The sequence below is a fragment of the Pan paniscus genome, chromosome 18 (genome assembly GCF_029289425.2).
Source record: "Pan paniscus chromosome 18, NHGRI_mPanPan1-v2.0_pri, whole genome shotgun sequence".
Lineage (NCBI taxonomy): Eukaryota > Metazoa > Chordata > Mammalia > Primates > Hominidae > Pan > Pan paniscus.
Genome location: NC_073267.2, coordinates 82928488 through 82944005, shown reverse-complemented (window position 1 = coordinate 82944005; position 15518 = coordinate 82928488). Strand labels below are relative to the sequence as shown.

At 40.1% G+C, this 15518-nt stretch overlaps 1 protein-coding gene across 1 annotated transcript in view; it reads right to left on the bottom strand.

Moving 5' to 3' along the window:
- The window catches only part of HYDIN (HYDIN axonemal central pair apparatus protein), a 429930-nt gene extending 420204 nt beyond the window's left edge, over positions 1-9726 (bottom strand). Inside the window, exon 1 of the mRNA XM_063597736.1 lies at positions 9379-9726. Coding sequence (XP_063453806.1) covers positions 9379-9406 — 28 coding nt within the window. The 5' untranslated portion in view covers positions 9407-9726. The remainder of the gene's footprint in view (positions 1-9378) is intronic.
- Between the last annotated feature and the right edge of the window lie 5792 nt (positions 9727-15518).

Here is a 15518-nt window from a genome sequence, read left to right as displayed (position 1 = left end):
AAGCTAACAAGACCATAAGGAATTATCTAGCCAACATCTAACTGAAAACAGGAACCAAGAAAGGTAAGTGGAGCACTGAAACAAATTTGGTAGGAGATAATCCTCTAGACAAGGACACCCTGAGCTCTGCTTGTGGCTGCCTGGTAGGGCTTCCAGGAAAGGTCAACACCCAGGACCCATCAAAGGTGGGGAGACTGATAGGAGACTCCACTCCAAAGGTGTACACTTTCAACGTTTGGGTCAAAAATAAAGCCTTCCTATCCCACCATTCCCAGCTGAATGCAGGGGACGATTCCTTGGCACCTAACAGAGAGAGAGGTATAAAGAAAAAAAAAAAAACCCTGAAAGGTTAGAATAACAGCCAACTCTCTTAGAGATGTACAGCCCAAATTCATTATCACCCGTGAGCTCCAAAAGCCTCAAAGTGTGATTTTTACTTTAAAATAAGCCTGGACAGGTAGTTCCCTGAGGTACCTAACAGAGGCAAATGCAAACCCTCTCTGATGATCCTCCTTCTCTGAGGACCTCTCTGAGGTCCTCCTTCATTTTAGTCATCAAACACTTCCCATAAATAATTTTCCAAGGACGATAAGCAGCTCTTGGTCAAAATAAACAAGCATACTAAGAGAGTGGGAAAAGCACCCTGAACAAGAACCAGCAAAAACATCCTGTAGGAAAAGAAATTCAAGAAATGAAAATTAAAATAATTAAAATTAAAACTCAATGAATAGAATATCTAATTCTAAGAAGAATGTATTTGATAGCATCTACTTCAACAATTAGAAAATAAAATAGATAAATTACAAAAAGCATATACTTTAAGATATTAGAGAGGTATAGAAGAAATATAGTGTTAAATCAAGTTTAGCCTAAAGCTGCCTCCTTACATATTTTAAGTTTGGCCTAAAGGTTTCTCTGTACATTGTGAACTATAACCTAAATGAAGCTGTAAACAGACCATAGCCTACTCTTGTGCCAATCACTGAGTTTTGGCCAAAGGTGGCCAACTTTTCAAACCGTGTTCAAATAAGGCAAGCAATGAGCTGTAACTAATCTGGCTATTTTTGTACCTCATTTCCATTTTCTGTACATCACTTTCTTTTTTCAATCCACAAATCATCTTCTACCACATGGCTCCGCTGGAGTCTTTCTGAGCCTACTCTGGCTCAAGAGGCTGCCCACAGCACACCAAAAGGATAACACATCATGATCAAGTGGGTTTCATCCCAGGAATGCAGGGATGGTTTAATATACACAAGTCAATAAATGTGATATATCACATAAACAAAATTAAAAACAAAAACCATAGATTATCTCAGTAGATGAAGAAAAAGCATTTGAAAAAATCCAGCATCCCTTTATGGTAAAAACCCTCAACAAAATAAGCATAGAAGGGACTTATCTCAAAATAATAAAAGCCATATACAACAAACCCACAGCCAACATCATACTGAATGCGGAAAAGTTGAAAGCCTTCCCTGTGAGAACTAGAACAAGACAAGGATGCCCACTTTCACCACTTTTATTTGACATAATACTGGAAGTCCCAGTCAGAGCAACCAGCAAGAGAAAAAAATAAAGGGCATCCAAATTGGAAAAGAAGTCAAACTGTCACTGTTTGCCAGTTATATGATTATATACCTAGAAAACCCTAAAGACTCATCCAAAAGGCTCCTAGATCTGATGAACGAATTCAGTAAAGTCTGAGGTTACAAAATTAATGTACACAAATCAGTAGCACTGCTATACACCAACAACAACCATGCTGAGAATCAAATCAAGAGCTCAATCTCTTTTACAACAGCTGCAAAAAAATAAAATAAAATAAAATACATATGAATATACTTAACCAAGTAGGGGAAAGACCCCTACGAGGAAAACTAAAAAGCACTGCTGAAATAAATAATAGATGACACAAACAAATGGATACACATCCTATGCTCACGAATGGGAAGAATCAACATTGTGAAAATGACCATACTACCCAAAGCGATTCCCATCAAAATACCAACATCATTCTTCACAGAACTACAACAAACAATTCTAAAATTCACATGGAACCAAAAAAGAGCTCACAAAGCTAAAGCAATACTAAGCAAAAAGAACAAATCTAGAGGCATCACATTACAATACTTCAAATTATACTACAAGGTTATAGTTACCAAAACAGCATGGTACTGGTATAAAAATGGGCACATAGACCAATAGAACAGAACAGACAACCCAAAAATAAAGCCAAATAATTACAGCCAACTGATATTTGACAAAGCATATAAAGACATAAATTGGAGAAAGGACACCCTATGCAATAATGGTGCTGGGAAAACTGGCAAGCCACATGTAGAAGAATGAAACTGGGTCCCCATTTCTTACCTTATAAAAAACATTAACTCCCAATGGATCAAAGACTTAAATCTAAGACATGAAACCATAAAAATCCTAGAAGATAACATTGGAAAAACTCTTCTGGCATTGGCTTAGGCAGAAATTCAGGACTAAGACCCTAAACGCAAATGTGACAAAAACAAAAACAAATAAATGGGTCCTAATTAAACTAAAAAGCTTCTGCAAAGCAAAAGAAATAATAAGAAGAGTAAACAGACAACCCACAGGGTGGGAGAAAGTATTTGCAAGCTATGCATCCAACAAAGGACTAGCATCCGGAATCTACAAGGAGCTCAAACAAATAAGCAAGAAAAAAAAAACAAATAATCCCTTCAAAAAGTGAGCTAAAACATGAAGAGACATTTCTCAAAAGAAAATATACAAACAGCCAACAAATATGAAAAAATGCTCATCAGTAGTTGTCAGGGAAATGCAAATTAAAACCACAATGAGATACCACCTTACTCTTGCAAGAACGGCCATAATTAAAAAGTCAAAAAACAATAGATGTTGGTTGGGATGTGGTGAAAAGGGAATACTTCTACACTACTGGTGGGAATGCAAATTAGTACAACCACTAAAAGTAGATCTACCATTTCATCCAGCAATCCCACTACTGGGTATCTACCCAAAGGAAAAGAAGTCATTATATGAAAAAGACACATTCACATGCATGTTTACAGCAACACAATTTGCAATTGCAAAGATATGGAACCAACCTAAGTGCCCATTGATCAACAGGTGGATAAAGAAAATGTAAAATGTGTATACCATGGAATACTACTCAACCATAAGGAGGGACAAAATAATGTCTTTTGCAGCAACTTGGATGCAGCTGGAGGCCATTATTCTAAGTGAAGTAACCCAGGAGTGAAAAACCAAATACCATACGTTCTCCCTTATAAGTGGGAGCTAAGCTATGAGATGCAAAGACATACAGAGTGATGAAATTTGGGAACTCAGTTGGGGAAGTCAGAAGTAGGGTAAGGGATAAAAGACTACATATTGGGTATAGTGTACACTGCTCAGGTGACAGGTGCACTGAAATCTCAGAATTCACCACTAAAGAACTCATCCATGTAACGAAAAACCACTTGTACTTCAAAAATGATTGAAATATAAAATTATTTAAAAAGAGGCTGCTCAATTTGCAAATTGTTCTTTGCTCTGAAATGATTCATGAATCATTCTTTAATTAAATTAAACTCTGTTAAATTTAATTTGGCTAAGGTTTTTCTTTTAACAATGGACTACAAGAACTAAAATTTCAGAAGGGAAATGGCCTCTCATCAATGAGTTGAAGTTACTGGTCATGTTTTTCTCTGGGGACATTTGCTAATTCTAGGCACAGGGAGACAATCCAGCTTGGCTCAGGCAGAGGATTCTTAAGGTAAGAGGAGGCACCAACAGAATAGCTGATGGTTGTAAAATCTGGCAAGACGAACAGGAACCTAAAAAGCGAGGGCCAGATTCCCCTACGGGTGATTTTCTGAGAAGTGGAACAGCATGAGAGCTCTGAAGTTGAATGAGAAAGAGTGTAGGGTTCTCCGTTCCCCACTACTTTCTTTCTGTGTCCTGACTGCTCTGTAATCTATCCAGTTGCAGGTTTTTTGTAGCAGACTTGAGCCCAAACCTGGGCCTGGAACATTCCTAGGCACTGATAAAGGTATCTAGGTTGCTGCCCACAACACTGAAAAAGAAACTAGCCCTGGCCCTGAGCCAAATTCCTTAAACTCTCACCCTGACCCCCTCACTGCAGTCATACCTAGGTAGAACACCTGTTTTCTCTTGCTGTTCATTTTGAGGACTGCTGCAGCACTCTGTAAGTTTCCCCAATAAATGCTTTGGATTGACCACTCTGGCATTTAGTCTTTCCTTCTTTCTTTGGAATCCCAACCGGCCCCATCTCTGGACAGTTTGGGGCACTCCCTTGTGGGGAATCTCCTGCCATCATTTTCGGGGTGATTCTGGCCATAGGCATTGTGGGATGAAACACAGAGTGAAATCTGCTATAGTCTCTTGGTGCTTAGAACTTGAGGTTCAGAAAGAAGGAGGAGGGGCTTGCAACAAACACAACACAGTTCTCCCCGCCAAGACATTTGAATGAGGTTTAACATTTGATTGGGTATGAAACAAGGAATGAACAACTGGAAACTGAAAATTTTAAAACAGTATCATATACAATAGCATCAAAAAACATAAAATAAAAACAGAGCTAACAAAACATGTGCAAAAGTTGCATGTTAAAAATTATAAAACATCATTGAGAGAAATTAAAGAGGACTAAATCAAAGGAGGTATACCATGTTCATAAATTGGAAGATTCAGTATTGCTAAGATGCCAATTCTCCCCAAATTAATCTATACTCCAATGAAATCTAATCAAAATGCCAGCAGATATTTTTGGAGATGTTAACCTTTAATTCTAAAGTTTGTATGGAAAGGTAAAGGAACCAATGTTGCCAATTCAATTTTGAAAAATAAGAACAAAGTAGAAGGACTCAAACTACCAGATTTCAAAATTCACTGTAAAGTTATCAAGAAATCGATTTTATGCTGTTAAAATGACTGGCAGTTCATTCGAGAAACAAAAATTATTCATATTTTTCTGGAATATTCTGTTACATTGATAAATCAGAAACATGTATTCACACATACATGGTCAATTGATTTTTGACAAAGGTGCCAAGGTAAGTGGAGAGAGGAGAGTCTCTTTAACAAATGGGGTTGGAACATTCAGCATTATGAAAAAAAACACCTCAACTCTTGCCTGACGTCATACATAAAAATTAACTCAAAACTCATCAAAGACCTACATGTGAAACCCAAAGCTATGAAAGTCTGAGAAAAAAACATTGAGGAAAATCTTGTTACCTCGTGTTAGGCCAAAGGTTTTTAGATATCACACAAAACATAAAAGAAAAAATTAGTAAGATTAGACTTCATCAAAACTTTTGACTTCAAAGACATTATGAAGAAAATTGAAACCAGCCCAATTTCCTCACAGAACTGATGTTTATGGTCTTTTTAAATAAACAGAAATTGGCCCTCTTGGTCTTAAGCCTGAAACTTACATTTATCTTATCTGAGTTCCTTTCTTAAAAAACTGACGCTCGGGCCTCCCAGATAGTATAAAGGAACTGAAACTCACCAGATCACCGCATCCAGACAGTGAGAGACCAGATTCCTCTTCCTTACCCCTCCCTAATTCCTGTTTTCTACATTCTTTCCCTGGTATTTAAATCTCCAATTTTAGTCAGTTAGTGAGACAATTTGAGACTATCTCCCATCTCCACAGCTGCAGCACCCAAATAAAGCCTTCTTCCCTGGCAGTACTCTTTGTTCCAGTGATTGGATTTCTGTGCTGTAAACAATGAGATCTAGATCAAACCCCTGGCATTTCAGTAACAAAATGTTTTAAAAAGGAAAGATGTGTCACATACTGGGAGAAATTATTCGCAAATTAAATATCTGACTTTTGTCATATATATATGTATATATATATGTGTATGTGTGTGTGTGTGTGTGTGTGTGTGTGTGTGTGTGTGTATGAATGATATGGGCAAAAGATACAAACAGAAACTTCACCAAGTTCACCAAACTTCTTCACCAAAGATATAATAACAAGTAAGCATGTTATTCAACATCATTAATCACCAGGAAATGCAAATTAAAAGCAGAATGAGATACCACTACACAGCTATAAGAATAAAGTGTATTCAACTAGAAAAAGAGGAAGTCAAATTGTCCCTGTTTGCAGATGACATGATTGTATATCTAGGAAACCCCATCTTCTCAGGCCAAAATCTCCTTAAGCTGATAAGCAACTTCAGCAAACTCTCAGGATACAAAATCAATGTGCAAAAATCACAAGCATTCTTATACACCAATAACAGACAAACAGAGAGCCAAATCATGAGTGAACTCCCATTCACAATTGCTTCAAAGAGAATAAAATACCTAGGAATCCACCTTACAAGGGATGTGAAGGAACTCTTCAAGGAGAACTACAAACCACTGCTCAACGAAATAAAAGAGGACACAAATGGAAGAACATTCCATGCTCATGGATAGGAATAATCAATATCGTGAAAATGGCCATACTGCCCAAGGTAATTTATAGATTCAGTGCCATCCCCATCAAGCTACCAATGACTTTATTCACAGAATTGGAAAAAACTGCTTTAAAGTTCATATGGAACCAAAAAAGAGCCTGCAGTGCCAAGACAATCCTAAGCCAAAAGAACAAAGCCGGAGGCATCATGCTACCTGACTTCAAACTATACTACAAGGCTACAGTAACCAAAACAGCATGGCACTGGTACCAAAACAGAGATATAGACCAATGGAACAGAACGGAGCCCTCAGAAATAATACCACACATCTACAACCATCTCATCTTTGACAAACCTGACAAAAACAAGCGATGGGGAAAGGATTCCCTATTTAATAAATGGTGCTGGGAAAACTGGCTAGCCATATGTAGAAAGCTGAAACTGGATCCCTTCCTTACACCTTATACAAAAATTAATTCAAGATGGATTAAAGACTTACATGTTAGACCTAAAACCATAAAAACCCTAGAAGAAAACCTAGGCAATACCATTCAGGACATAGGCATGGGCAAGGACTTCATGTCTAAAACACCAAAAGCAATGGCAACAAAAGGTCAAAACTGACAAATGGGATCTAATTAAACTAAAGAGCTTCTGCACAGCAAAAGAAACTACCAGAGTTAACAGGCAATCTACAGAATGGGAGAAAATTTTTGCAATCTACTCATCTGACAAAGGGCTAATATCCAGAACCTACAAAGAACTCAATCAAATTTACAAGAAAAAAACAAACCCATCAGAAAGTGGGCAAAGGATATGAACAGACACTTCTCAAAAGAAGACATTTATGCAGCCAACAGACACATGAAAAAATGCTCATCATCACTGGCCATCAGAGAAATGCAAATCAAAACCACAATAAGATACCATCTCACACCAGTTAGAATGGCAATTAAAAAGTCAGGAAACAACAGGTGCTGGAGAGGATGTGGAGAAATAGGAACACTTTTACACTGTTGGTGGGACTGTAAACTAGTTCAACCATTGTGGAAGACAGTGTGGCAATTCCCCAAGGATCTAGAATTAGAAATACCATTTGACCCAGCCATCCCATTACTGGGTATATGCCCAAAGGATTATAAATAATGCTGCTATAAAGACACATGCACACATATGTTTATTGCGGCACTATTCACAATAGCAAAGACTTGGAACCAACCCAAATGTCCATCAACGATAGACTGAGTTAAGAAAATGTGGCACATATATACCATGGAATACTATGCAGCCATAAAAAAGGATGAGTTCATGTCCTTCGTAGGGACATGGATGAAGCTGGAAACCATCATTCTCAGCAAACTATCACAAGGACAAAAAACCAAACACCACATGTTCTCACTCATAGGTGGGCAACGAACAATGAGAACACTTGGACACAGGAAGGGGAACATCACACACCGGGGCCTGTTGTGGGGTGGGGGGAGGGGGGAGGGATAGCATTTGGAGATATACCTAATGTAAATGACTAGTTAATGGGTGCAGCACACCAATATGGCACATGTATACATATGTAACAAACCTGCACGTTGTGCACATATACCCTAGAACTTAAAGGAGAATAAAAATATATACATATAAAAAAAAGATCACCTGCTAACAAGGTTGCAATTTGGCAGTTTCTTGTAAAATTAATACTTACCATATAACCTATCAATCCTACTCCCAGGTATTTATCAAAATAATAACATATGTCCATACAAATACCTGTATGGGAATATTTATAACAGTTTTACTTATTAATAATTACCAAATACTGGAAGCAATCCTAATGTCCATCAGCTGATGGTACATCCATTCAACAGAATAGTACGCAGCAATGAAAAGAAATGAGCTACTGTTACATACAACAACATGGTTAAATCTCAAAAGCAATAGGCTAAGTATAACAAGCCAGACAAAAAGTGCTATGTATGTTATAATTTCATTTATGTGACGTTCTGGATAACGCAGAATCAGAAAACAGATCATTTCATTAGTTGCTATGGGCTGGAAGTGGGGAAGGGGCATTGACTACAATGAGGTACAAGAGATACTTTCTGAGCTAATGGAATCATTCTACATACTTATTGCAGTAAGTACATGATATGGTTTGGCTGTGTCCCCATCCAAATATCATCTTGAATTATAACTCCCATAATCCCCACGTGTCATGGGAGGGACCCCATGGTGGGTAACTTAATCATGGGGGTGGGTTTTCCTGGGTTGTTCTCATGATAGTGACTGAGTCTGACGAGATTTGATGGTTTTATAAAGGGGAGGTTCCCCTGCACATGCTCTCTTGCCTGCCGCCATATAAGACACGACTTTGCTCCTCCTTTGCCTTCCACCATGATTGTGAGGCCTCCCCAGCCAAGTGGAACTGTGAGTCAATTAAACCTCTTTTCTTTGTAATTAGCCTCAGATATGTCTTTATTAGCAGAATGATAACAGATTAATACAGTACAGAACTTTATATTTTCAAAACTCTTGGAACTGTACACCTAAAAGAGGTGAATTTTACCGTTTTCCCAGGTAAGACGGGAAATGATTCGTCCAAGGCCTGGGGCTAATTCGAAGTTGGAAGCGAGGCAGCACCTCAGGCCTTCTGCCCTTCAGGCTACCTGTCTGGCAGGGGAATCCCAAGAACAAAAATCCGAGGTCCCGTAACTTTCATGGGAGTGAGAAGTGGCTAGGGAAGGCTGAGGAGGGGAGGGGTCTGGAAAGTCTGGAGAACGCCTGGGACGCAGGGCGAGGACGAAAAGAGGGGACGCCCGGGTTAGCCCCCATGTCCCTCACACTTTGACCCCACAATCTCTGCGAGGACCTCTGACCTTGGTGCACTCCGGGTCCCACGTTTATTCTACCTCCATTCCCCGCCAAGACCCCGCGTCCAACTCACAGACCCCGCCGCCGCTGAGGGGCTCCATACCCAGCTTGAAGCCGCCCGCGCTCTTCCTGCGCCGCCCGAGCTGTTGCCGTCCGTTGCCACGGTAACCACGGAGCCGCACAGCCTAGCAAGCCGCGCGATGATTGGAGGAGGCAAGCGTCTATAGCAACCACCGCCCCAGCTGCTAGGTGCAAAAGAATTTGGTTTCCAAGGATTCTTCGGACACCACCTCTCCCCAAAGCCACACTTCGCCAGGCCTAGTTCTTTAAAGATGCTTCGTGCATTATCTCATTGAACACCTGCCTCCTGCCTCCCAGTGTTGCTGTGGAAATCTCTTATCTCTACAGGAATTTTTAACCTGTGGTCCTTTGACCTCTTCAGGAGGTCCACGAACCCCCTTAAGTTATAAGCAAAAATTTGTGGCCATTTACCCGGTCAGATGGTCCATAGCTGTAGATTCTCAAAGGAGCTGGAACCAAAACTCAGGTTGCCCCATGCCCGAGACGGCGCAAGAGTATAAATCCCACATCCATTAACCCCATCTTCCTTCTCAGAGAAACCAGACAAATAGAGTGTGGTTCTTCCTAGACTTCATTTACATTTATTCAAATCATGACTTGAGACATCTCCCAAATGCTTTAACTCTTGACCTTCAGTCATTCATTCATTTAATAAATATCTATTGATCACTAATTGTGGGTCATATATTTGTCATAGGGACACTTTTCTCAGCATTGAAAGATAGCAATTGTCAAGGCAATTTCATAGAAGCATAAACAAGATCATTTCAGGTTGTGGTACTAAACAAAATGTCAGGATGTGATAGAAGTGTCAAGGGTGATGAGCCCAGTAGACAGGTGGTTAGGGAGGGTGTCTTTGAGGAGACAGTTGCGTTTGAGCTGAGACATGGGAAGATACCAGCTATAGAAGAGCAAGGGAGAGGGTGGGCAGCACAAGAAAAAGGAATAGAAAGTTACAGGCAGAAATGAGTTTGGAGAATTCGAGAAAATGAAAAGTCAATGTGGCTGCCTCAAAAAGACACACTCAGATTGCCCTTCCCTGGCTCTTCACAATACTGTCTCCTTCTCCTCCGTACTTCCTTGCTCTGTCCTCCATCACACTCTCTCATGTCACCTTATTTATTTCCTTCAAAGCTCTTGTAACTTTTTCCTGTCTGTGAGCTCCATGAGAACAGAGACTGTGTCTCCCTTATAGTATCCCCAGCACCTAAAATAGTAACTGGCCTGGCGTGGACACTAAATAAATATTTGTTGATTGCATGAATCTACACATCACAATACTAAGAACTGTGGTTGACTGGGAGATAAAACAGATAACAAGATGAAGATGCTTCCTCCTTTGTGAAGCTTAAATGCTTGTGGAATAATTTAATTACAAACTATGTGGGCCAACTAATTGCGTGCAGAATTGAATGATTTAGACTGTAAGTGCTGTGGGGAGACATTGAAGGATTCCTTTGGTAATTTCTTCATTCTTTCAATTATATTTCAGTTCAATTTCACAATATTGAATGCCTACTCTATGCCAAACACTGTTGTTTATAACAATGAACAAGACAGACACCAACTTTGCCTACAGAACTTACAGTCTACTGCTGTACTACTGCTCCACTACAGTTGCCTCTCATCATTTATGGCTATCGACCACTGAATGTGTAGCTGGTCCTAAATGGAATGTGGAGTAAGTGTAGACTCCAAATTTCAAAGACCTAGTGCAAAACAAGAATGTAGAATATCTCATTAGTATTTTTAAATTGATTTCATATTGAAATGATAATGCTTCAGATATATTATGTTAAATAAGATATATTATTAAAACTCATTTCCCCTGTTTTTTTCTTTTTTTAAATCTGGCTGCTAGAAAGTGTTAAATTACATATGCACCTTGTATTATATTGCTAGTGGACTGTGCTGGTCTAGTGGGAGCTTAATGCTATTTGAATAAACAAGTGAAATCTCATTACAGATGTTAAAATAGACATTTTGGTAGAGGCATGATAAATAGCAAATTTCAAATAAAGAACATAGATGAAGAATTTAGAAGTAAAACAAGTTAGGCAACTCTTAAATCTTCCGCACACTGAGTGTATAAAAGAGTCAGGAGAAGGCCGGGTGCAGTGGCTCACGCCTGTAATCCGAACACTTTGGGAGGCTGAGGCGGGTGGATCACCTGAGGTCAGGAGTTCAAGACCAGCCTGGCCAACATGATGAAACCCCATTTCTACTAAAAATATAAAAAATTAGCTGGGCATGGTGGCGGGGGGGGGGGGGGGGGGCGGTGCCTGTAATCCCAGCTACTTAGGAGGATGAGGCAGGAGAATAGCTTGAATCCAGGAGGCGGAGGTTGCAGTGAGCCAAGATCACGCCATTGCACTCCATCCTGGGTGACAAGAGCGAAACACCGTCTCAAAAAAAAGGGGGGTAGGGGCCAGGAGTGGGGGATTTAAGAGGATTTCTAAAGAAGATCTTCATGAAGGATTTCTTCAAAAAGAGCTGAGCTGTAAGTCCCACCTCCAAATCTCCAGTCAAAAGAAACGGGCTTTGAGGAAGCCACTGGGTGTTTAATATGTGGCATCTACAGTTCAGAGGGCACAGTGGGCTTGTGTCTGAATCCTACCTGGAAATGCTAAAAAGGGCAAGAGATATGCTCACTAGTCAGCAGTCAGCGGTGCAAAGAAGAACTGCTTGGTTAGGAACAACCCTCCTTTTCCCCTAGGATTTACAGATAAAAGATGTGTGAGTGCTTTCTATGAAGGAGATGAAGTTCATTCAAGAGAGATTGTACAGGGTCATTTTAGACCCTTTCCATCTCTTAGATAAAGAGGTTTCAGAAAAGGAAAACTGAGTGCTATGGTTTGAAAGTGTCCCCTCCAAATTCATGTGTTGAAATTCAGTGGCCAATGTGATACTATTAACAGGTGAAGCCTTAAAGAGGTGATTAGGTCATGAGGGCTCCTCCCGCATGTATGGGGTTAATGACCTTATAAAAGGGCTTGATGGAGGGAGTTCATGCCTCTTACTCTTCTGCCTTCTGCCATGTGAAGACACAGTGTTCCTCCCCTCTAGAGGATGCAGCATTCAAGGTGCCATCTTGGAAGCAGAGACTGCCCACTCACCAAACAACAAACCTGTTGTTGCCTTGATCTTGGACTTCCCAGCCTCCAGAACCATGAAAAATAAATTTCTGTTCTTTATAAATCACCCAGTCTTGGGTATTTTCTTACACCAGCACAAACTGACTAACATACTGAGGGTATCGCTAGTTACCCAGGGGTCAAGAAAAAGGAAAGAACCAGCCAAAAGAAAGATGCCCCAGTAAGAGAACTGCAGGATATGGATTTCCAGCAACGAGGGTAAGTTATCTTGAAAGACTCTTGAAAATGCCCCACCAGAGGATGTATCAGCTTAATCACAGCAGTATCAGACAAGTAAAAACTTTCTTATTGTCCTTTCCTCTCCTCCACCCGTGCCCCAATGCCAGAGAGGCCAGGAAAGAGTTCTCCAGCTGAGGGTACAGGTGTAGAGATGTCAATGAACCCACGAAAAGGCAACAAAAAGGAGAGAAGAAGGTGGCTATGCTTCCATTCTCCAACTGTAGGTCTCTTGTCTGCAGCAGGCCTAAAATAAAATAGGAGAGAAGCTGCAACTTTTTAACAGTTTTGATTATCACCTTAGACAGAACATTTGAGCAATTGTATTGAGGCTGTGTTTTAACACCTACAAAGGTCCATAAAAGTCTCAGCATCTAACTGAGTTTACCCACAGGCAGGGAAATAATTGGCCACACAGAGGAAATTTAAAGAGAGACTAGAAGACAATTATTAAGTTGCTTTATGACTGCCACCCACAAGTCATGCTTGTTTGGCTCAAGGGCTTCCTAAAAATACAAAATAGGCTATAAATAAAGACAGAAACATGTATTCATCTTGAAGTATACAGAACAGTAGAATATGTATAAAGTTAAATATTAAAGTGCATATTATTTCAGGGAGGAATATGGATTATCTAAAGTCACATAGCACCTGCACCTCAGACCTAAGACCAGTGTTTAATCTCCCATCCCCAAGGGGTTAGGGGTGCTGAGGCTGCAAAAACCAGTGGCCAGCAGCTATGGGGTTGCTCCTCTGAGGCTGTTCACAGCAACTCCCCAATGATAGAAGGCTGGTATGTTCTTAGTGCCAGATAGACAGGCAGACAGGCATGCAGCCTTCCCAGGAAAAGCAACACAAAAACAAAAAAGCCACTCAGCTAGAAATGGATAGCCCACTGAAGGTTAATTATACTATTAGAAAGTAAATCAGATTTGAAAATCTTTTTTTGTTGTTAACTTACATTTCCCCTAAATTAAAGAGGCTAACTGAAAGGATGAAGACTTCTCCATTCTTAATGAGAGATGTCTGACTCCTAAGGAACAACATACTTGGATTGAGTTGGAGAGATGAGGCCAGTGCTTTGTCTTTTCTAAGGTGTGAGCAGATAACTGAGTCAATGAGCAGTGAAAACTGAACTACTTCAGACTTCAGAATGGTAAAGGAAGCTGGTTATGCTGAGGGCCCCAAGCCTCTGACTTACCCAGGCAGAGGACGGTCCTGGGCAAGAACATGGGTGGCAGATATCAAGAAATCATAGACTCATCATTGTAAAACACCTTAGAGATCAACGTGTATAAAACTCTTAGAACATGGTAATTGTTCAATACATGTGCAGTAATTTTTCTGACTATTAGGAGATGACTCAAATTCTGCCACTTACTGCCTGTGTAGAGTTTTCTACTTAACATCCCTGTGTTGCAGTTCCCACTTCTGCAAAACAGGGGCAACTACCATATAAGGTTCTTGAAGATTAAATAAGATGATAACGGCTGGGCATGGTGGCTCACACCTGTAATCCTAGCACTTTGGGAGGCTGAGGCAGGCGGATGGCTTGAGCTCAGGGGTTCAAGACCAGCCTGGGAAACATGGCAAAACTCCATCTCTACAAAAAAATACAAAGATTAGCCGGGTGTGGTGGTGCATACCTATAGTCCCAGCTACTTGGGAGGCTTAGGTGGAAGGATTGCTTGAGCCCAGGCGGTAGAAGTTTCAGTGAGCCAAGATCATGCCACTGCACTCCAGCCTGGGCAACAGAGCCAGACCCTGCCTCAATCAATCAATAAGATAACACAAACCAAAGTCTTAATAAATGAAAGCTGTCATTATTATTAATAATCATTATTCTTCAGTCCAGTCTTCTATCTCTTTGACATCACCCCAAATAGTCACTCAACTTCTGTTAAAACTTCTGCTCTTAATTCTTTTATTTATTAAGCAAGCATTGACAGAGAACCTGCTAAGCACTAGACCCTGTGTTAGGTACTGAGAATACCAAGATGAACAAGACACAGTCCCTGAACTCAAGGGCCTCCTGGTCTTTTTTTAGGATGCTTACTTCTTACACTTTCTCAAATCTAAGATCAAGCACCAGGCTGCTCCATTTTTGAACCACTAAAATTTTTAGAAACTTCTTCCTAAATTAACTCAGAATGTGACTCCCAATAAAACATCTAATTATTCTTATATAGGATGGTCTTTCAAGTTCAAAAACCATCCATCACAGCCCTTTGTTTTTTGGGGTAAACTTCCTAAGCATCTTCAGCAGCTTCTCATGTGATATGATTTCTGGCAATATTATGTCTAGAAACAACTTCTGTTTTGTGTAAAACAAAAAAAAATTTTGCTCATCCTCTTTTTGTGAGTAGCCACTATCAGAATTTTCTGTTAATGTTTGTGTGGCATTAATTACAGTCTTAAGAAGACTGAAGGTTTACCAACTTCCCTACTTGTCCAGCTGTTCTATTTTGTCTTAGTCAAGTTGTTATAAATTACAGAAACCCACTCAAACCAGCAAATAGAAAAATTTGCTGAAAAATTCAAGTAAATTGTGGAACCTGAAAATGGCTGGGCTTCCTGAGAGACTCATACTAAGAACTAGAAAGTTAAACAGAAACAAAGCAGAGCCTGTCTCTTGGTCTCTCTTTGCTCTCAAATGTCCCTTTATTCTTGCTTCTCTCTCCACATCACTTTTCTCCTTCACCTTAGACCTGTGTTTCTCTACTTCTCTACCTAAATCTTGCGAAATAGTCATCCCAGTCCC